The following is a 22,310-nucleotide window of genomic DNA, read 5'->3' as shown; positions in this document are numbered from 1 at the left end:
TTCTCACATAATTCATTACCACAGCTACCTCATGTATCATTTCCCCCTCCTCTTTTAGATTGTAAGCCCTCAGGGGCAGGGCCCTCCTTACCATCTTGTCTTGAATTGTATTGTAACTGTAATGTCTTCCTTATATTGTAAAGCGCTGTGCAAACTGTTGGCGCTATATAAATACTATGTAATAATAATTTAAAGCCCATTGTACGTGATGAGAGCTGCGACCAGCCGAAGTGAAGCGGCTTCAGGCGACTGGTCACAAGGGGGGTGGGGAGAAGGAAGCCTGCTAGAACAAAGACTAAGGGGGTTATTTCCAAAAGGGGTGAAGAGTTTGGAGAAGGCAGGAGAAGTGAACAATCTAGGACAGGGGTGCCCATTAGGTAGATGGTGATCTACCAGTAGCTCTAGAAGCTTATGCTGGTAGATCACGAAGGGTGTGAATGGCGGCCCCTTTATTCTTTTTTGGTATATTTATTTAGCTGTGCACACATGATTACCTATTAGCCTGAGTCTGCTGAGCCAAGCTCCCTGACACCTTTCTGGTGGATTCTAGTGGTTGAAGTGCTATGTATTACATCAAAGAATATTAGTTTACACAGCATGTTGCACTGTTTGCAAAATACAGCAAGGTGAGCCAGGAGAGACAGCCAGGAAAGAGAGCGAGTAGAGACAGCCAGGAAAGAGAGCGAGTAGAGACAGCCAGGAAAGAGAGCGAGTAGAGACAGCCAGGAAAGAGAGCGAGGAGAGACAGCCAGGAAAGAGAGCGAGTAGAGACAGCCAGGAAAGAGAGCGAGTAGAGACAGCCAGGAAAGAGAGCGAGTAGAGACAGCCAGGAAAGAGAGCGAGTAGAGACAGCCAGGAAAGAGAGCGAAGAGAGACAGCCAGGAAAGAGAGCAAGTAGAGACAGCCAGGAATGAGAGCGAGTAGAGACAGCCAGGAAAGAGAGAGAGTAGAGACAGCCAGGAAAGAGAGAGATTAGAGACAGCCAGGAAAGAGCAAAGAGAGACAGCCAGGAGAGAAAACGAGGAATGACAGCCTGGAGAGAGAGAAGAGACAGCTGGGAGGATAAGCAAGGAGAGACAGCCAGGAGAGAGAGAGTGAGGGAGGTTTTTTTTTCGTTGGTAGATCTCATGTAGCTCGTCATTAAAAAAATAGATCTTAACACAAAAATTGTGGGCACCCCTGATCTAGGACTACATAGCTGAACTGGAAAGTGAGCTGAATTGGAGAATTCTTCCAGCTCAGTTATGTTGTCCTAGATTGTTCCCTTCTCCTGCCTTCTCCAAACTCTTCACCTTTTGTGACTAACCCTGTATATATTTTTTGTATTCCTTTCCCCCCAGGTAGACAAGCATGTGACCCATACATTGGGGTGCACTGCATCTGTAAATGTACCAGTAGCCCGGAGTGTGACTTTATTGAACGATCCCCCCAACCTGTTTTAGAGTTAATTTTGAGATAAAACATCCGATGACAAACGGTTGACAAAACAATTTAATTTGTAAAATTAACAATCTTTCTGTTAAATTATGACTTTGCCGTAAATTCTTTGTTTTTCCATAATAGAAAATATAAAAACAATGCACAATACATGTGTAATATAACTGTACAAAAATATAGAACTTCAGGGAAGTGCTCTGATCGTTGGCGATGCCGAACATTGAATGTTATTACACCATCAGCAATTGTCCCAATAAAATAAGCCATTAATGTACAACGTCAATTAAATCTATTTACAGTTCAGTCCGGTACAGAACCCCATCCGAGCGAAAGAGACGGAGGCAACATCGTAGGGTAAAGCGGGTGAAAAGAAGGCGTTGGGTCTCTCGTTAATTCCCAGGCACAATAGTAGTAAACACAAAAATGATCTAAGCCCTCATTCACACAAATGGCCGGCACGTACAGCTCCATGCTGTGTGCACGGCCGTATGGGGCAGCTCCCGGGAAGGACAGGTGCTGCATGTGATTAGTACGCAGCCCCTGTCCTTCTCTATGGGAGTACGCCGCCCTACGCTCACCCCAAGTGCAGGTCCATACGGGTGCGGGTGTCCCGGCTCGGACAGAGACAGGATCCATCCTGTCAGTGTAAGAGTACGCTCACCCGCACAAACGTACAGGGCGGCATACTCCCATAGAGAAGGATAGGAGCTGCGTACTAATCACACGCAGCACCTGTCCTTCCTGGGAGCTCCCCGATACGGCCACGCACGGAGCACAGAGCTGTACGTGCCGGCCTTTTCTCGTGTGAATGAGGCCTAAAGGTTATAGAGATCCTCCAGGAAAGAGTTCAGTGTATTATACTTACAGATACGGGTTGTCTTGTGAATCACAGCCTTCAGCTCATTAAAATCAAACTATATAGCCACATGTGATATGGGCTACCTATATGCATGCCTCGCTGCATGTGAACACAGAGGAAGCCTTCAACAACAGCACCCGTCTACATGTGTCGAGGACTGGGCTTGCTCAAAATCTACGTGCTCCTGAAACTTTTTCTAAATACCCATTGAACTTTTTGAACCATTGAATAGGCACTTTGATAGTGACAACATCTCCCTTTTGTGCTGTAAAATCGCAAACAGTGTTGTCACCATGGTGGCTGCTGTAGCTGTTGGCACCGTTGATAGCCCTATCGGTAAATAGTTATTACTGCAATAAAGCCTTTTCGATTGGCAGCGCAATGTTCAAGTCTGCAAGAGCTTAGGGAAATTTTGTAAAAGCCGTGTCCAGTCCTTCCATATACCCTTATATTACTGTCTAGCAGGGTGCAGGAGAACTCCCAGCTGCATTTACTATTAAAATTAGATCAAATACATTTCTTTTAAATATTTAATATGCCAACTTGCCTTGAAAAGGCCTTTAAAACATGGAGGTTTAACCTCTAGGGAAGAACTGAGGACGTTCTGAAATCTGAACCCTTATCAAGAATCAATGGTATGAAACCAATGTTCAGGAAGGAGCTGCTGTGACTAACTGTCTGTAATTAGAATCATCCATGTCAACAGCTCCCAAGAATGTTTTAGCATTGGCTGGTTTCAGATGAGTAACCCAAACTTCACATAGCCCTCGGCTTTCCCTGTAAGTTAATGAGCTGCAGGATGTAAATCACTGAACAGACACTCTGCCAATAGTACTCAATAGGGATGCACCAATACTAGTATTGGTATTGGTGCTGATACCGAGTAAATGCTCCGATACCTTCCCCCCCCCTTACCCGAACTTCCTGTCAGAGGAAGAATTCCTCTGACTAGCAGTTTCGTCGGGGAACATGGAGCCGGCTTCCTGGCCAATCAGGAAGCCAGGGGCCGGGTCATTACTCACCGTCCGGCTTCCTGATTGGCCGAGAAGCCGGCTCCATGCTGACTGGCCAAACAACTTGGAGCCGGCATCCTGGACAATCAGGAAGCTGGGCGGCATGTCATTACCTGCCGCCCGGCTTCCTGATTGCTCGGTAAGCTGGCTTCATGCCAGCGGAAGCACCGGTATAGCCGATCCCGAGTACCGAAAGCAAAGTATCGGTACTCGATACCGAAAAAACAGTATGGGTGCATCCCTAGTACTCAACAATAGCTACTCAACCCAACGGTAGTTTATGATCACCATTTTTAATTTGCTTGCAATTTTCTCAAACACTTCACTTTTCCAGTTCAATTATTTAAAAACATAAATCATCCTTCTAAAGAAAAAAACTCATTTGCTGAGTTCTGATTGGTTTTCAGTGTGACCGGATTAAGTTCTGATTGGTTTTCAGTGTGACCGGATTAGGAGCTACAAATCTGCTTGAACATTCCACCACAAACTGGATGAAAGGAAAATCAATCTTAACTCTCTCCTGGAGAATCTTCGGGGAAAGCTAAAAGCAGACATTAGGCTCAATTCACTAAGCTATAACCATGAGCATGTGCAATTCGTTTAGTTCCGAATCAAAATTCAGACGGATTTCTAAATCCCAATGCATCCGAATTTCCGTTCCCGTCTGAATTTCGTTCAAAAATTAAACTGAATCGGACACGTGACTTTTCTGGCCAATCAGATGTTTTTTTCAGGTTTAATGCATCCGAATGGGTCTGAACACAAATTTTCGTTACGGCAATATGGGAGCTATCTGCCTGGCCAGAAAAGTCACATGTATATACTGAAACAAAAATTTGTATTCAGTATATAGATATATTACTTAAGCTGAGGTTCCTAGACACGAATGGCATTCAGGATCCGAATTGCAATTGGGAGCTCCTGAATGCCATTAGGGTCTGGGAGCCATATACATATATTACTAAAACTGAAGCTTCCAGACCCGAATGGCATTCAGGAGCTCCCAATTGCAATTCGGAAATTCGGATCCCGAATGCCATTCAGGTCTGGCATTTCATCCAAATCCCGAACCGAGTTGAATTTCAGATCCAAATCCGGAAATAACCGAACTGAATTTTTACGCAGCTTACATGTCTATGTGTCATAACAACCATTATCTTCAGCATTAAAGACCAATGAGTATTGAAAACACCCTTCCAATGGGCAAAAATAGTTGTCACTATAGTAACTAAGAAATGCATTATATGGCAATGAACTGAGCCTATTGTAGACTATGGGAAGAGTCACACGGAGGGCCGCAGAGCACGTCAGCAATCTTCATTACGCCATGCTACGTAGAAAATCCAGTTAAAATGACCTCCAGGTCTCATATATAGACAACCTTTGCTTTACACTGACTCTGATAAAATTGTGTATTCAACCAGTCACAACCCTTTCACCAATTTTGGTGCTCCTTCTTATTCATGGTGGCTCCACCAGTCATTAGGAGAAGGCTTGGGGCTTCTGGTGCGAGTATGTAACTGATAGCACGAGGCAACCTATTGCATATCCCACTCAGGCCGCATTGTCAGATTATGCAGCTAAAGGACAGTTGGAAACCATGTTCTGCCTTTCGGGAGCATCAGGAATCCAGGAACTGACCCACAAATACTGTTAAGTTCATAAGAAGTTTGTCTCTATCGAAACGGTTAAATCAATCAGGGCTCCATTAGCATTCTCAGCCCCCCCTCTGGGTAATAATGGCATGGTCCATATGAGTCATAGGCTTAATGAAGGGCTTTAGAGTTAATTCTTCAACCAGACAACTGCCAATGCAAATAACAGAAACCTAATATTGATTAGTGTCATGTGCTTCCAGATCCTGTTTGTGTCTAACCCGAAGGCCATGTAGACAAGCAGTTGTGCTGCGCTTTGCAATCATTCTCTGCTTAAGACTAAGAATCAGTGTAATGGACCTGATAGACCTGTGCTGGCCCCTCTTGGTATGCCCCGAGAGACAGGATCATCCGGTGATCAATAAACCAAATGTTTCAGCTCTGAGTAGATGAGAGGGAAGATGACGGAACAGGCTCGGTACAGGACGGCAGTACTTCTGACAAGGGCGCGGGGCTTCGTTAACCAAGGCTCCGTCTTGAAGCAGAAGTAGACGGCGTAAAAGGCGACGGCAAAGAAATGTCCAATGAGCAGCATGGGTTTGGGGGACAGACTGAGGGAAATAGAGAAAAGACAACATTATTATCAATGGTCGTATCTGCAGAGTACATACATAGGTTACTAACAGTGGTATAAACACATGCCGGGCAGTGCAGAGTGCTGGAACCTGTAACAACCAATCAGATCTCAGTTTACAGATGGCTGAATAATGGGTTCTGATTGGTTACTGAACTTTGCACTTTGACTCAGTTAACAAGTTTAATAGAGTAACTGTAATCCTAGGGCACATTATAATAATAAGTATATGCTCAAAACACTGCTTACTATTTGAGCCCAACTCCAGCTAAATGTTTTTGCTTTGGATAACATGGGGAAGGGTTGGAGCTTCCGTCAGGTTTTTGTATAGCCAAAGTGCATGGATAAGAGGCATTAGATCTCCAATTGGTAATATCCAAGGTTGTGAAAGACCATCTCATTAATTAAGTTGACTTCCTTCTCTTGAGACTTCTCACATATACCAGAGCCCCCCCACCCAAGGAGTGAAGGGGCCTTGAGAAAAGTTCAACTATGCATAGAAGCAGTAAGGGAACTAGGGATGCACCGATACTGGTATTTCGGTATCGAGTACCAATATTTTGCTTTTGGTACTCGCCGATACCAAGTACTGATGCTTCCGCTGGCATGGAGCCGGCTTCCCGTGCAATCAGGAAGCCGGGCAGAGGGAAATGACACACCGCCCGGCTTCCTGATTGCCCGGGAAGCTGGCTCCATGCTCCCCTTTGGCACTGCCGGTCAGAGGAAATCTTCCTCTGACAGGAAGTTCCAGTATGGGGAAGGTATCGGAGCATTTGGGCGAGTACGAGTACTCAGCCAAATACTCTGTATCGGCACTGGTACTAGTATCCGTATCGGTCCATCCCTAAAGGGAACCACGTCAATGGTCCAAGAATCCAGAATGGTATTTTATTAGATAGTCAGGAGAATAAGAAAGCCAATGTGTTTCGGGGGTTCAGGCATGCCCCCTTCATCGGGGCTTAAGTATTATTGTTCTCACAATCAGGACCCTCCCATATTGTAAATGTAGAGACCGCCTTTTATTTTATATAGTCCTGTTAACGCTATATCAATCCTGTAAAATAATAATAATAATAATAAAAATAATAAAATGTAACCTCAACTATGGCTGGACTCAACTGGATTGTGAGATAGTTGTATTTATATAGTAAGATCCTGCCACCAGCACTTTGTGTACTAGGGAGTTCCATGTTCCACAAACTGTTGGTGGTAGGATCTTACTATCTGAATACAACTATTATCACAATACATTCGAGTCCAGCCATGTTTGAGGTTACATAATACATAAGCCCTGATGAAGGGGGAGTGTCTAAACCACCGAAATGCACGGGCTTTCTTGTTCTTATGATTATCCAATAAACCACTATTCTGGATTCTTTGACCATCTCCCTTACTGCTTCTTGCATAGGGTTTTATAGCCAATTGTTCCACACTGGGGAGATTTCCCTCACTTCCTGTCCTAACAGTAGACCAGAATCGAGGGGAGATCTTTCCAATGGAAATACTGACAAAAACAAGAACACATATTTAGTAAAGTGGGGAAAGGTTAGAACTTCTGGCCATGGTTATATTAGCATGTCTAGGAGTATCACAGGCCTAAGAAGTGATGGGAAATCTCCCCAATGGGACCACAGACACAAATACACAGCAGGGAGGAAAGCACCAGACATGTTATGTAAAGTTCGTAGGTTGTTTTAATTAGAATTCACATTTAGCTGAATCTAATGCGTATCGGGGGATTTAACAGGTCCCCTTTATCAGTGCTTGGTGGATGCTGAAGAATGGAAATATATACTGGACTGATAGATGGAGTGATCCTGAGATGTCATTTTTGGAGGTGAAGAGGATCTGCTCCAGAAGCCAGTATAGGGGAAAAAACCTGCCAGAAATGTTGTGTCTTCACCACTCTATCCAAAGCAAGAAAAAAGGTTTTGCCTGGAGTTGGACTTTAAATGGAAGCTCCCAGGTAAGCCAACAATATCAGAGAGGTTGGCTTTGGTATGTTCCATCGGGTGCCAAAAATGGTGCTCCACTACCCAGATATACACTGTATATACACCGAGTGGCCAGATTATTATGACCACCCCATCAGTACTTCGTTGGGCCGCCTCGTGACTCCACAAGATGATGAAAGGTGATGCGAGGAATCTGACACGGCACTGTTGCCCTTCTGTTGTCTTGTACCAGTCTTGCCACTCTCCGTTCTGCCCTAACATTGACTAGTCGCTGACGGCCACAATTCGCACGTTCAGACCCAGATTTTCCGCTGACAGTTCAGTCTTTAAACACTTTAACAACAGCTACTCTTGAACATTTAACACATTCTGCTGTTTTGCTGACATTCGCTCCATGGCTCCGAGCGCCAACACTCATCCCACGTTCAAAGGCTGTTAAATTGCGTTGGTTACCCACATCTTCAGAAACAAATCACTTCTACTGTCGTGGTAAACAACCCGCTTCCCTATTTATAATGGTCTGGCCCTCTAGCAACTTCAGCGCCAAATTATAGCTAATTATAGATAATTTGCCTACAAACGTCAGGTGGTCATAATAATTTGGCCACTCAGTGTATAATGCAAGCAATGGAACCAATAGGAATGGCCTTTCATAGACAGTATGAGCCCTGTGTAAAATGGGTGTACCTGGCTACCATTGTATACAGATCACTTACACAGAGAGAAGACCTACGGGGCCGGCCACACATTCTCCTCCCAGCTTGAAGTAATTAAAGCAGGCTCTCCTCAGCTGGTACAAAGAGTCTAAAAACAAAACAGACAGACAGTATTAGACTTCTGTGGCTCATGTATCACTATGGGGTATATTTATAATCAAATTGCAGGGCCCTTCACCCTGTGAATATCCCTAAACATTCGTTTTGTGCAAATAAAGGCAAAAATAAACATTCCTGGTAGGGATGCACCAATACATTTCGAGTACCAGTGCAGATACTTGGCATTTTCATGAGAACTACCAGGGTGGCAGCGGATGCAGCTGGGACCTGGCTCTGGCGCTCCACCACTGTCCTGAAATCATTAGTCTGTATTGTTTTAGGAAAACTGTCACGTAACAATAAACAAAAATGTATCAGTACTTGTACTCGCAAAACTGGTATTGGTGCATTCCTTTATTTATATTTATAAAAACAAAATCATACATTAAAACAGAGATGTACAAATCCCAGGAGCTTTGAATGACGGTGTTGCCGGCGGGCAGCGGCGTTGTTGGTTGTCGGCGGGCAGCGGCAAGTCGGGAAGCTCACCGGGAGGAGAGGGTCAGACGCATCTTCTCTGTGTGGAGCCCCGAACAGGATAATCAATCGATAGCCGACGAATCGACGATTGAAAACGTTTTTAATCGACTAAATCGATTAACTGTTGCAGCTCCACACTGCTCTATTTTTTTCATTCAACCCGTGGGCTGAATGAAAAAAATAGAGCATTGAATGAGGAATCCCTGCTGTTTCTTTTGCAATCTGACAACTTCCTCACAAACCGGCCAAAATTTGCACAGTGTATGGCCACCTTACAGGAGAACTATGAGGTGTGTGATTTCCACTCATCCTCATAGTTAGAGCCGACCTGGGACAAAGAAGCTGTCACAGGTCGGCTCTATTGATCGGGAAGTGAGCAGAAACATGCCGCCGATACGCTCACTTGCCAATCGTCTCCCTGCAGAGAGTGGTCTATGCCAGTCACCGCTCCCTGCAGGGATTCACCCCTCTCCTCTCCGATCCTCAAGTGCTAAGTGGAGAAATGATTGGGAAAGGGGGCAGGTACAGCTGGCTCTGCCTATAGATAGCCAGAGCCGGCTGTCACTCACGCAGCTGGGTGGATCTCGACAGTATGGGGGAAAACACTTACCCCATACTTCTCTTTTAACTGTTTCAATTGTATGTGCAAATTTAGCTTGAGCTACTGAGCTCTGTAACAAAAGACCTTTTGCAGCAGAGGAGCTAATGAGAGCGTGGAAAACGTGAACAGGACCCCAGAGCTCCACCTGCTGGCTGCATATGTAAATACCAAAACATCATATGCAATCTTTTATATTTGGCCAAAAAAAAAGAAGAAAAAACATTTCTTTGAAACTTGACCATAATAAAGGAAATATATTCAGAAACACTATACAATCCCTTAAAGGAGAACAGAGCAGGAATATGAATGCACTGTGAGAAGGGGAAGCAGCAGCAATTTCTGAGGACAGATCTCACTGATCATGTGTCAGAGAACTATAAGAAGCCAATGGGTGAGTCTGCCCGCCAGTATTCACCCAGGATAGAAGTATCAGTTCCTGGTCCCCTTACAATGTTCCGTCTTTATTAATATTACCAAATAAATGCTTAGTGGCCCTTTAAGGTTTAAAAAAAAATATTTGGTCTGTCAGATTCAATCTTCCACACAGGTAATCTGATTACATGTCATGCTTCTCCCTGGCAAACAATGTGGATTTCTGTTCCCCGGCAGCCAGTCGTGTTGTATATCAGATTACAGTTTCCACTTACCATCTGTAGCAGCAAACAGCTCGTACAGAGCCTGGGCCAGAACATTCACCACGAATGAATGGGACTTCTTCCTGGACCAATGAAACCTCTTCTTAGCCTGAAAAACATTACCATCTGTCAATACAGATCTGTGGGATGGTAAGATAACACTGAACATGGCATTGTACATTTATAAGGAGCAGAGCAAAGACAGGTACGTGTGTCTGCAGCAACATATCTTCTTCCAATCAAATTCTTTATTCACTTTTATATATTTTTTTGCATACAAATATAGATAGGCGGGCGATTCATACGCGGGCTCCACCGTGAAGGTGATGTACGGAGAACCTTACAACTGCATCTACACAGTCATATAATCTTTTTACTTGTTCAAACTGAGCTTACTAGTAATTAAAGTATGCATCTGGGCAAAATTAAAAACACATACATCCCCTCCCTACACCCCTTCCACTGGAAAATGCAGCAATCACAGAAAAATACCTGCTAGTCCCATGAGGAGTCCATCAAACCTCCAACTTCCCCCCCTACAGTGAGCCAAGAACAATGCCCACCAACTCCAATACACCAAGCAGCTCCACCGGTTCTACCGAGGGAAGAATTCTCCTTACATTGGTGGTCAGTGGGAAGAATGCTCCTTTCATTGGTGGTCAGTGGGAAGAATTCTCCTTACATTGGGGGTCAGTGGGAAGAATGCTCCTTACATTGCTGGTCAGTGGGAAGAATGCTCCTTTGATTGGAGGTCAGTGAGCAGAATGTATCTTACATTGGTGGTCATTTGGAAGAATTTCCCCTTTATTGGCGGTCAGGGGGAAGAACAATCCTAACATTTTTGCTCAGTGGGAACTAAGTGCCTTACATTGGGGGTCATTGAGAAGAATTTCCCTTCCATTGGTGGTCAGTTGGAAGAATTTCCCCTTCATTGGCGGTCAGTGAGAACCATGTCCTTTACATTAGAGGTCAGTGGGACAAATGTCCCTTACATTGGGGGTCAGTGGGAAGAATGTTCCTTACATTGGTGGTCAGTGGGAAGAATGCTCCCCTTAAAGATACAGTAGCTAAACAGATAACTGCTGTCAGAGGTTACATATCTGAGGTAGACATTGTTCATTTCTCCATTAACCTCTTGTAACCCTTGGAGGAACTCTGATTGAGAAGGGCTGCACTAGGGCAGAATCTACATAACTGTAAATTAAGATATGGCAGCACAAGTGAGTAACGATTCTGTAGCTTTTTCTGATAATCTCCTTCTCATAAAGACGTAAAGCTAAGCACAAAGATCTGAATTCCAGCTAATCCCTTACCTGCAGGATTTGTGAGTGTTCATTCAGATCTGGAAGATCCTGTAAGAGATCCCTCCAAATTTTGACATCATTCAGTACAACAGTCATTCCGCCACCTGTTAGCGGGTGTCTCATGTTGTACGCATCTCCCAATAGCAGAACGCCTGCGCCGACAACAGAAAGAGAGAGAGAGAGATACAAAGATATAGTTTAGAAAAACATTTCAAAGGCAGAGTGATAGGAAAATCTACCAGGAACACCTAAACTTGTGTATTAGCATCTTTTTCTATATATAAAAATATTCCTTTTGACATATCAGTAACAGCCCCACACAATAATATAATGGCACAAAGAACAAACACAGTAATCCAAAGCAGCCAATCAACCATCAGCTTTTAGAAGCCTTGTGCATATACAGTAACATTGCAGCGTTTAAACATGAATTTCTATATGCTTTTACATCTTTACTAGCTTGCTCCTCCACATTTTTGTTATAGAATTCTGTAGATCAGACACTAGAGAGAGCTCTCATTGGCTTTGCTCAATTAAACACGAATTTAATGCAATGTAAAAACGAATTTGTACCTTGTTTGTTGACAGGTGAGGGTGGGAGGAAACTGGCCGGCATTGTCCTCAGTCGATCATTTTCTACAGCATGCAGGAATGGATCCTTCAGATGATCTGTTAAGAAGTAACATCATATTTATATCACCTATAAATGTAATATTTTTATCAACAGGTAAGATTTCTTTGTTCCCAAGGATGGCTTGATTTAGGAAACATGGCGCAGTTTCTACTGTATATAGATAGAATAAACTAGTGGTGGGCACTGGAATAAAAGTCACTGGAATAGAAAATATTATATTACATCCTTCCCACCACAAACATCCAAAATACCTTCTACAGAACTATGTTCAATGAAAAACACTGTTTGTTATGGGGCGGTGGGCAGGCAGACACACCTGTATCTACAGAACATCATCCAACTGCCTATCATTCTTATTGACAGTGGCAGGCTGTTACCATTTACAATACACTCGTACAGTGATCCTCAGTCTCAGTTTTTGAGTTCTTAAGCAAGCTGAATGCTAAGCACATTTGTAACACACCACTGTGTGTATTTGTATGGGTTTTTGGTATGGGTCCTTGTATTAAAACAAAAAAATATTGCCAATATCAAATATTGCCTATATCCAGGCTCCAGCACTGTCTCCGACTTCCTCCCTGGTCCAGCACCAGAGATTGCACCATCATACAGGCTGGCCTACCAGTATTCCAGGACTGAGCAGTGCTCACATGTGTGACCCTGACTTTCTTCTTGATCCAACTTCCTCTGGGGCTGGTCATTATGTGAGAAGCACCAACTTCCTCCTTGATCTAGCACCAGAGTGGCCATGACTTCCTCCTTGGTCCGACTTCCTCCGGGGCTGCTTATTACTTGAGAAGCTCTGACTTCTTCGTTGGTCCAGCGCGAGAGTGGTTCCGACTTCCTCCTTGGTCCAACTTCCATCTTGGTCCAGTGCCAGAGTGTCCCAGTCTTTTTCCTTGGTCCAAATTCCTCTGGGGCTGCTCATTACGTGAGGAGCTCCGACTTCCTCCTTGGTCCAGTGCCAGACCGTCCCCGACTTCCACTTTGGTCCAACTTCCACCTTGGTCCAGTTCCAGAGTGGCCCCAACTTCCTCCGGGGCTGCTGATTACGTGAGGAGCTCTTCCTCCTTGTTCCAGCGCCAGAGCAGCCCCAAGTTCCTCCTTGGTCCAACTTCCTCCAGGGCTGCTCATTACATGAGGATCTCAACTTCCTCCTTGGTCCAGCACCAGAGCGGCCCCAACTTCCTCTTTGGTCAGACTTTGACCTTGGTCAAGTTCCAGAGAGGCCCTGACTTCCTCCTTGGTCCAACTTCCTCCAGGGCTGCTCATTACGTGAGCAGTTCCGACTTCCTCCTTGGTCCAGTGCCAGAGCGGCCCCGACTTTCTCCTTGGTTCAACTTCCACCTTGGTCCAGTGCCAGATTGGCCCCAACTTCTTCCTTGGATTGACCTTCTCCAGGGCTGCTCATTACATGAGAAGCCCTGATTTCTTCCTTGGTCCAGGACCAGAGGTCACATCATCATACAGGTTGGCCTCACAGTACTCCAGAACTGAGCAGTGCTCACATGTCATTACATGAGTGGGACTCTCATGGAAGAACACTTGCCCCCTGCTTCTGTGGTGTTGCCATCAGGCTGTCAAGAAGACTTCAAGAACAAAGGTATATATAGGTGGTGGGAGGAGGGTGGAGTGGGAGGAAAATCCTGGAGTTCTGCTTTAACTGCTTGAATACAGTTGTTGTGAAAGTAATCAATGTCACAGTCTCTGCATCTCTTAAATTCTATTCTTTATTGAAGGAACTATGAACAACAAAGTGCTTACCAGGCATCTGTGGTAGGATGTTTTCCATCATGTACTCTTTCAGGTTTTTGGGCATCTCCCCTCTGATATCAACAAGGACTCGAGTCTCAGTTGATGATATCTGATAAATCAAAACTGGGCTGGGATTGGCCAGGACCAGCTCTGCATGATGGGGCTTAAACTGGGGGGAGTTCTAGGAAAAAAAGAAAATAGATTCATGCAATTACCATAAAATCTTTATTCAAACATGAAAGCCATATCAGTGAAGTAAAGCTTTGATCATTAGATTGTGTTTTTTATAACTCATAGAGGTTGATTCATGACAACCAAAGGCAAGAAAAATAGCTGCAGCTGAAAAAGAAAGTACACATATGAAGTACGTACCTTTAAAATACATCCTACAAAGTGTGAGGAAACTTTGACTTGGCCGGAAATAAGATCCTTCCGGAATTTGGAGAAAAGCCCATCGGCAACAACAGTAAGTGGAGCGCGGATTTCCTGCAATAGATGTATTTCAAAATCAACAAAGATATGAGAACATTCCTCACACCTGTACAATTGCTACAGGATGAGTCCACCATAAGATCACATTAGCAGATATTGGCTTGTCTGAGGAATAACAAATTACAGCCTGGAGCACATTGTGGCACCTTGAATTGCCTTCTGGCTGCTTTATTCTCTTGACAACACCAACGATTAGATCTCAGTGTTTAGGTTTCCAGCTACTAGCACATGTCACAGACATTACAATGGGGTCCCATTTTCTCTTTACCATTTCTGTGATGCTGGAAATAATACCAGGAGCCAGATTTTGTGGCAGGGTAGACTTCATCTGGGGCAAAGATCAATCTGCTGGTGTCTCCAAGAGATATAAGAGCCAGCAGGTGGTTCAGACAACAGCATCCACTTCTAACAGAAATAAACCAGCTATGGGTGGACTGGCTCTATGTTACATTGCAGTAGGGTTACTCTTTTTCTAAACTTCACTTTAGCAATGCTTTGCCATTCTTCTTGGGATGTACTAAGGCCTTTGTAGATAGGTAAATGCAGCTTACTGAAGAGATCAGTTTGAGACGCCTCTAAGTTCCTTCACAGGTGCATTTGACCTGCAGTTGACTTCTTCCTTCTGACATGCATTAGGCCTCCTACTAAGCTGCTTTTGCATTCCCATTGACTCATATGAGGAGCAAAGCAGTTCTGATGCAAGCAAATACCCAGAAGCAAAGGCACTTTGGGCAGGCCTGGACAAATCATATGAGTCAGCTAGCCATGACTCCAATTGATAATTACATCTGGCCCCTAACTTTTGAGGCTTCCTCTAGGTTTTGTCAATGGAGCTGGCTCCGAAAGAAAAATCCTGCTGGCTCCTGGATTGCACAGGTTGGTCCCTGAATTCCATATTAATTGGTCTACCCCTGCCTTAGGCTGTCCAGAGATGATCAGATAAAAGCAAGTGAGGTCCTCCATTAGAACTTCGCTGACAGCAATTGGCAGATATTAGTTAGTAAACTTGGTCACTAGCATTTGTGATCACTAGATGTGATAATCACACAGATTGTCTAACACCTTAGACCTAAAAAGAAGATCATGGTGGGGATCAGGGACATGAGAGCTGTTTGAGGAAAGGGAAATGTCCAGCTCCTTTTTTGAATATTATACCTTCACATCCCCTGTTTCTTTGTCCCTGTATTGGACTCCATGGATGGCGTTGTCTTCTTCAATTAGCTGCAGGACTGTCCCCTCAATATAGTGAGTGCTAAGAGAGAAAGACAAGAAGTCAGAGAATGACATAATGGGATGGACTCCCCTGATCCCCTTCTCCTCCTGGACACATCCATTTAGAGGACAGTTACAATATTGCGTGGTCATTCAACCGCTGCAGAGGGGGTCTACACTTACTTTGGCTCAGCCATGGCCATCTTGCGGAGCCCCATGATGAAGCGACCATGATGAAAGGCTCTCCCACATTGTGGTTGGTTCTTTTCATTCATTGGGTAAGGAATCTCCACCTCCGCCTTACTTTCAATGTCATGGACAACATATCCATGTACGACATGGGCATCCACACCTTCCACTGCATCTGCAAATACACCACACTGTAATTAGCCACACGCCCTCCAAATGTCATCAGAAAATGCTTGTGCTGTTAATACACAAAGAAAATGACTTCTATTTCTATGATATCATTGGCAGAGTCATACTATCACTGTTTATGGGCAACAGAAAAGAAATGTTAAAATGTTAGGTTGGGCTGAGCATGTATCTGAGCACACGTTAGCACCAGCATAGGTAACCATGCAATACACATTCACATAATACAACTGATTTCGTTATTATTGCTTATTATGCCCATCAGCTTGTAAAGCTCGCCTCTATCTTGTGACCATGCCGCCGTTTCCTGCCTCCAAAGGAAGAAGATATGTGAATTTAGGGTGATCTCTCGTGTGTTTTGCTTCTGGTATAGAACGAAGCTCCAAAATGGTGGCCAATTCTGTTTCACAACTTTTTCATCCATTCCCTTTACATAAATACATGGCCCAATAATGGTGGTCATATCCTCTAGCTGACACAAAAACGATACTTTGATATCCTTTGAGCACAGGAAATATAACAAATTCTTCTCAGATTTTTCACAGTGGCCATCTTGATTTGTTGAGATCCTATGACCAGTAGGTACACTGATTGGCTCCTCGCTCTACCACCCTAAGGAGATCATGTAAGACACCCGTATTCTACTACTCTGATCTTCAGCTGTGTTACAATTAGTGTCCAATCCCTTTGAAGTCACCCCTCCTGTTTCATCCGGTGTGCCTTGGATCTTGAGAGGATAGGTGAATGCAACATTCCTTTAGACGCATACAGATTATTATTATTATTATTATACCGGATTTATAAAGCGCCAACAGTTTGCGCAGTGCTTTACATTATAAGGAAGACATTACAATCACAATACAATTCAAGACAAGATGGTAAGGAGGGCCCTGCCCCTGAGGGCTTACAATCTAAAAGGTAGGGGCAAGTGATACATGAGGAGGTAGCTGTGTGGGGATGAATTGTTTGAGAACGTGATGGTTGAGTGGTTAGGTTGAGGTGGGATAGGCTTCCCTGAAGAGATGAGTCTAGGGAACGCCTAAAGGCAGTCAGAGTGGGAGATAGTCAGACAGGTTGGGGTAAAGAGTTCAAGATAGGAGAGACTCTAGAGAAGTCCTGGGAGGAGTTGACGAGGGAGCTGGAAAGCAGGAGGTCTTTGGAAGAGCAGAGGGGACCGTTAGGGTGATACTTTGAGACTCAGGTGGGACTGAGGTGATAATCAGTTCACTACTGAGTTCCATCTGAATTACTTTACAGGTGTTTTTGAACACCTGCTGACCTGCATTTGACCTTCTAAGCTCCTTCAAGCTGCTTTTGCATTCCCAGTGAGTTTAAATGGGAAGAAAAACAATTCTGATCAAATGAAAAACCCAAGTACAATTGTCCTTATCGAGTTTGTAGTGTCTTTGTTGTTGGGGATTTTTAGAGTTTATTGGTTAATATACTCCACCTGCCTAACCTCTCTTCATCTTGTGATTAGGGCCTAATGTCTGGCTTGACAGGACTCCCATTTTGACCCACTAGCACTATATCGGCTGGCTTGTTTTTAGTCATCAGTTTGGGATAGGTTACAGCCAGTGGCGTAACAATCACCCAGGCGGTCGCTATAGGGCCCGGCCAGATGCCGTGCGGGCCACCTGGGTCGCTATGGGATCTTCTGCTGCTGGCTTTCACTGGCGTCTGAAGACGAACACGCCGCTGTTCAGATCATCTGTGCAGCGGCGTGTTCGCCTCCACAGTCAATGAGAGCCAGCAGTAGCGGGGGAGCAGGCTGGACCCGGTGTTCTATCAATGTCGCGAGCCTCTGACGTCACCGGCAGTGGAGGAGGAGGCGGGCCCGTGCTCGGCAGCAGGGGAGGAGGCGGCCTCGGTGACTAAGAAGGAGGCGGGCCCGGCGACGGAGGAGGTAAGGAGTGCGAACAGCCCACCTGAGGGTGATCCTGCAGAGCCCACCATAGTCTATGGTGGGCTCTGCAGGGTCACCCTCAGGTGGGATCTCGAGTGGGCTGTGCAAGGGGTATAACTAGAAATCACGGGGCCCCATAAAAAATTTTGCTATGGGGCCCTGTGATTTCTAGTTACGCCCCTGGTTACAGCAATCAGAAATAATAATCTGTAAGCTTCAAAGGGATCTGAGAACTAGAAAATACATCAAAGTTTCTAGGAGTGGTGTTTGTAATAGACACACAGAGCAGCAGTGGTCATGGTGGTTAATCATGACAACGTGAACTACCTCTGAAGTGTTGCCAGCGGTCTATCGTTCATCTGGCGGTAAATTTGTTGTGGTTTGAAATGCGTTAAAACCGATTGCCAAAGATTATATATCATCACCAGCATAACATAATGAAATGTACTTGTGGCACTTATTCATCACCAATAAAAAGCAATGTTTTGAGGCTTCTGAAGGCCTCTTTCTCAGAAGGTAGTGGTGGGGGCCTCTTACCCAGGCTGTAGTTCTGCGGGCCTCTTACTTAGGCAGAAATGCTGCACGCCTTTTTTTAGGCAGCAGTGCTGGAACCTCTTCCTCTGGCAACAAAGCTGGGGACCTCTTCCTCATAATAATACATAATCTTTGATGTCTGCTGTGAGGGCGCCATCTGTCATTTCACCATGGCACCCAATGGACATGGTCTATTGCTATACAGACTTTGCATTCACTACATCTAAAACCGATCATCAGGCACCTCTCAGCTCTCACGTATCTTCACTTACCACCAAGGCCAAGATCTTTCAGGGCCTGATACCCTCCTGGCTGCAGTAGCTCTCCCACTATACGATCGGGTTCCTTCAAGTCTCTCTCTATGACTGCCACCCTTCTGCCATCTCTGGACAATACTGTGGCTAGTGCTGAGCCAAGCACTCCAGACCCCACAATGATAACTTCCGGCTCATCGCCCGTCATGGTAGCGGACGCAGCGGCTCCATTTGTGACTACAGATCCACGAAGGTTGTTGTCCGTTTTGTTCTGCAAAATACACAATTGTACAGAAATTATTATCTGATGGACGCTCACTTCCCACCCTGTGACCACAAACATATCCCGACATGCACAACAACCCTGAGCCTGGCAACCAATCAGAATCTTGCTCTCATTCTGCAAGGGAAAATGGAAGAACGAAACGGAAGGTCTGATTTGTTGCTTCAGCCAACCAGCTTGGGGACTCCATCGTCACATAATATATGAAAATCAACAACTCCGACAGTCACAGCAATGTGACCTTTTAGGATTGTGATCTCTAAATACCCTCAGGTACTCAGAACACCAAAATATTACATAGAGAGAGAGAGATGGGGGAGAGAAAGAGAAAAAGAAAGAAAGAGAGAAAGATCTAACTTTCAATTGTTAGATAGATAGATAGATAGATAGATAGATAGATAGATAGATAAACAAGGGGGGGAGAGAAAGAAAGTGAGAAATGAGAGAAAGAAGGAGAGAAAATCTAACTTTCTATTATGATAGATAGATAGATAGATAGATAGATAGATAGATAGATAGATAGGGAAAGAAAGAAAGAAAGAAAGAAAGAAAGAAAGAAAGAAAGAAAGAAAGAAAGAAAGAAAGAAAGAAAGAAAGAAAGAAAGAAAGAAAAAAATCTATCTAACTTTCTATTGTTTTCTAGATAGACATACAGACAGATAGACAGATAGATAGACAGACAGACAGATAGATAGACAGATAGAATATGAGGAGGGACAGAGGGATGAAGATAATTATATATATATATTACAGTATTAAAGCTGAATAAATCTGCCATAAGAGAATCATATTGGGCAGCCATTGCTGATCTTGTGGACCTGCCTAGTGGCCTGGCTAGCATGCCTATCCTCTGGCTTCAATACTTTCTATGTTTCAAACGCTGAACAAGTATGCTGCATAGTAAAGCATGATTCCAGGTCTGGGAACAGTGACTCAGCCAGCAATGAAGTGAGCGGATCAGCATGACAAGCAAATATCGCAGTCCAAAAAATAAAAGGGAGAGTAACAGCAGCCGCCATACTCCAGCCGTGATCAGTCATAACCATGTAGACTGTGAAGCTTATAATATACATTTCAGGGGACGTGCACACTCATATAATGTTTATTGTATTATGTAAGGGAAGAGCAACAGGAAATGTGATGTTATGTAATCATAGAGAGGAGGAAGGCAGCTATATAGGAGAACAAATCCCTTCATGTAAGAGGAACAAATACAAATATCACTTAATACAGTGATGATAATAAGTAATGATTGTGTATACTGAGCATGTGATGATATCACTTCTGTCTTCCATCTCATGATCTATGACATCACTTAAGCTGCAGTTGGAAAATGAGAGTATGAATATGATTTGGTTGCTATGCTGCAACACAGAAAGTTTTTATTTCAGTGAGAGAGATCCATCTAACTTTCTTTCTATAATTCTCTAGATAGATAGATAGATAGATAGATAGATAGATAGAGTGACAGTGGGATAGATAGATAGATAGATAGATAGATAGATAGATAGATAGATAGATAGATAGATAGATAGATAGATAGATAGATAGATAGATAGATAGAGTGACAGTGGGATAGATAGATATAGAATATAGATAGATAGAGTGACAGTGGGATAGATAGATAGATAGATAGATAGATAGATAGATAGATAGATAGAGTGACAGTGGGATAGATAGATAGATAGATAGATAGATAGATAGATAGATAGATAGATAGAACATGTATTGATCAGAAGCCATGCAGAAGACCCCCAGCCCCCCTTTACCTTCTTGGCCCCATTGACTCCAGGCTTCCCCTGCTGATGTTGGGGGCCATTCAGGTTGAGGAGCCTGGCGATAATCCCCGGGCCCCCCTGTTTCTGGGACCCCAGACGGCCCCGGTAGCGGAACACAGAGAGCGCCAGGCCAATGGTGCCGCACAGCACCACGGCCACCATGACCTCCAGGTGGGGGTAGCTGAGCAGCTCATCGCACTTCTTGTACACATAGGTGAAGGTGGCCACCCCCAGGAAGGTCCACATGTCGCAGGCTGGGATGAAGGGCCCCTCACAGCTTCTCTGGGCTCCCAATAATATGTATTTATACGAATTGGGATAAATGTAACAAAAGTCCCGATAATGTCCAATATGGAAATAAAAATCTGCAAACTGCAGAAAAATGATACAGAATAATAATAATAAATATTTCAGTGCCAACAGGTAGAGGCCAGGGGTGGTCTGGGGTCAGGCACACAGCAGCCCCGTGCTCCCGGCAGGTGATCTCGGTGTAGGTGAGTGACGGCTCACACCTGGCCGGCTCTTCTATCATGCAGAGGGGAGTGTGCACAGCCGGTCATGCCGGATCACCAGCTGCGCAGGCCACTTCCCCCCGCCGCGCACACACCTCTCGGTGATGGAGAGATGCAGCCGGCCGGCTCAGCCAATCCGCAGCCAGGCGGTCACCGAGCTCTGCGAGGATGCAGCGCGCTGGGGCGGAGCCAGGTCCCAGCCTCAGCAACCAGCGGCGATGGTTGCCTGGCAACCTGACGCTCGTCGTCTCGCTTCGGGGCGTAGCTATCCATGCAGCGGGGCGTGGATCGCGGGCGCACGGGTTCCTAGGTTCACGCCCACCGCTCGTTCGCCCAATGGGGAGGTGTCGCTAGGGTGAGCCGAGCTCACGCTATAGCGAGAGCAGCCAATGGGAGTGTTCGAGCGGTTCGCTGCAGAGGGTTCGTCAGCACTTGTAGCTGTAGTGCGATGTGACGTCACGGATGAGTGTAGAACGGAGGCGAAGTTGGCCGGTTTCTGGTGCTAGGTTACCGGGACTTTCTGGGCTGGGAAGAACTATTTATGTTTCAGGGAATTATAGCAGGGGGGTTCCTTCCTTCATCATGCCCATATGGCGTCTGCTGAGGAAAACAGCTGGCGGATGGGATGCTGCTTGCCTGCTTTCTATCATTTAACCCCTTCTGACTAATCTGACTAAATCTAAAACATAAAAATGTATTGAGTTAATAAATAACAAATATCTCAATTTGAAATTGCGCCTTTTTGCGAAAACTGTAAATAGGCGACTTATGTTAGAAAACGCTTCTGCACTGCGCTGGTGTTTGGGTTGTCATAAAATGACACAGGTGTACATTTAATCGCAACACAAGGTATCACAACGCACGGTAGTGCGTCACAATGCTTTGCCATGCGCGGCCACAGTTAAATTAATGTTATTTTGAAAAGAAAAAAAATCAAGCACTGTGATGCGTTCTAACAACGCAGCGCATGTGCATGGCGTACACCAGAATATGGTGCACATTTTTTGAAAAAGAAAGTGAGGACACAAAGTCTTCAATGTCTTTTTCTGCAGCCACGCGTTCCTACACGCAGTAAAACGCCCAGGTGGGAACCACGCCCACAGGCAATCATTGGTTTTCACATGTTCAGCGTTCTACAGAGCGTAAGAACGCGCTGTAAAACGCCCAGGTGTGAACCAGGCCTAAGGGATTTGGGGCCCATTCACACTTAAGCATTCCATTGTGGTGCATTAATTCACATGCATTTA

At 44.7% G+C, this 22,310-nt stretch overlaps 1 protein-coding gene across 1 annotated transcript; it reads right to left on the bottom strand.

Annotated features, from left to right (window-relative positions):
* Window positions 1-5,286: 5,286 nt before the first annotated feature.
* On the bottom strand, window positions 5,287-20,841 carry SQLE (squalene epoxidase). Its single transcript, XM_018559461.1, has 11 exons — window positions 20,543-20,841; window positions 18,509-18,761; window positions 15,605-15,785; window positions 15,365-15,461; window positions 14,090-14,203; window positions 13,727-13,898; window positions 11,902-11,997; window positions 11,338-11,480; window positions 10,037-10,133; window positions 8,210-8,297; window positions 5,287-5,515 (listed from the first exon to the last, which is right to left on the bottom strand). The coding sequence occupies exons 1-11, from the start codon at window positions 20,795-20,797 to the stop codon at window positions 5,323-5,325; spliced, it is 1,689 nt and encodes a 562-aa protein (XP_018414963.1). The 5' UTR covers window positions 20,798-20,841; the 3' UTR covers window positions 5,287-5,322.
* Window positions 20,842-22,310: the final 1,469 nt, after the last annotated feature.

This window comes from Nanorana parkeri, unplaced genomic scaffold (assembly GCF_000935625.1).
Source record: "Nanorana parkeri isolate BGI_ZX_2015 unplaced genomic scaffold, ASM93562v1 scaffold397, whole genome shotgun sequence".
Taxonomy (NCBI): domain Eukaryota; kingdom Metazoa; phylum Chordata; class Amphibia; order Anura; family Dicroglossidae; genus Nanorana; species Nanorana parkeri.
This window is presented reverse-complemented; position numbering and strand designations above follow the sequence as displayed.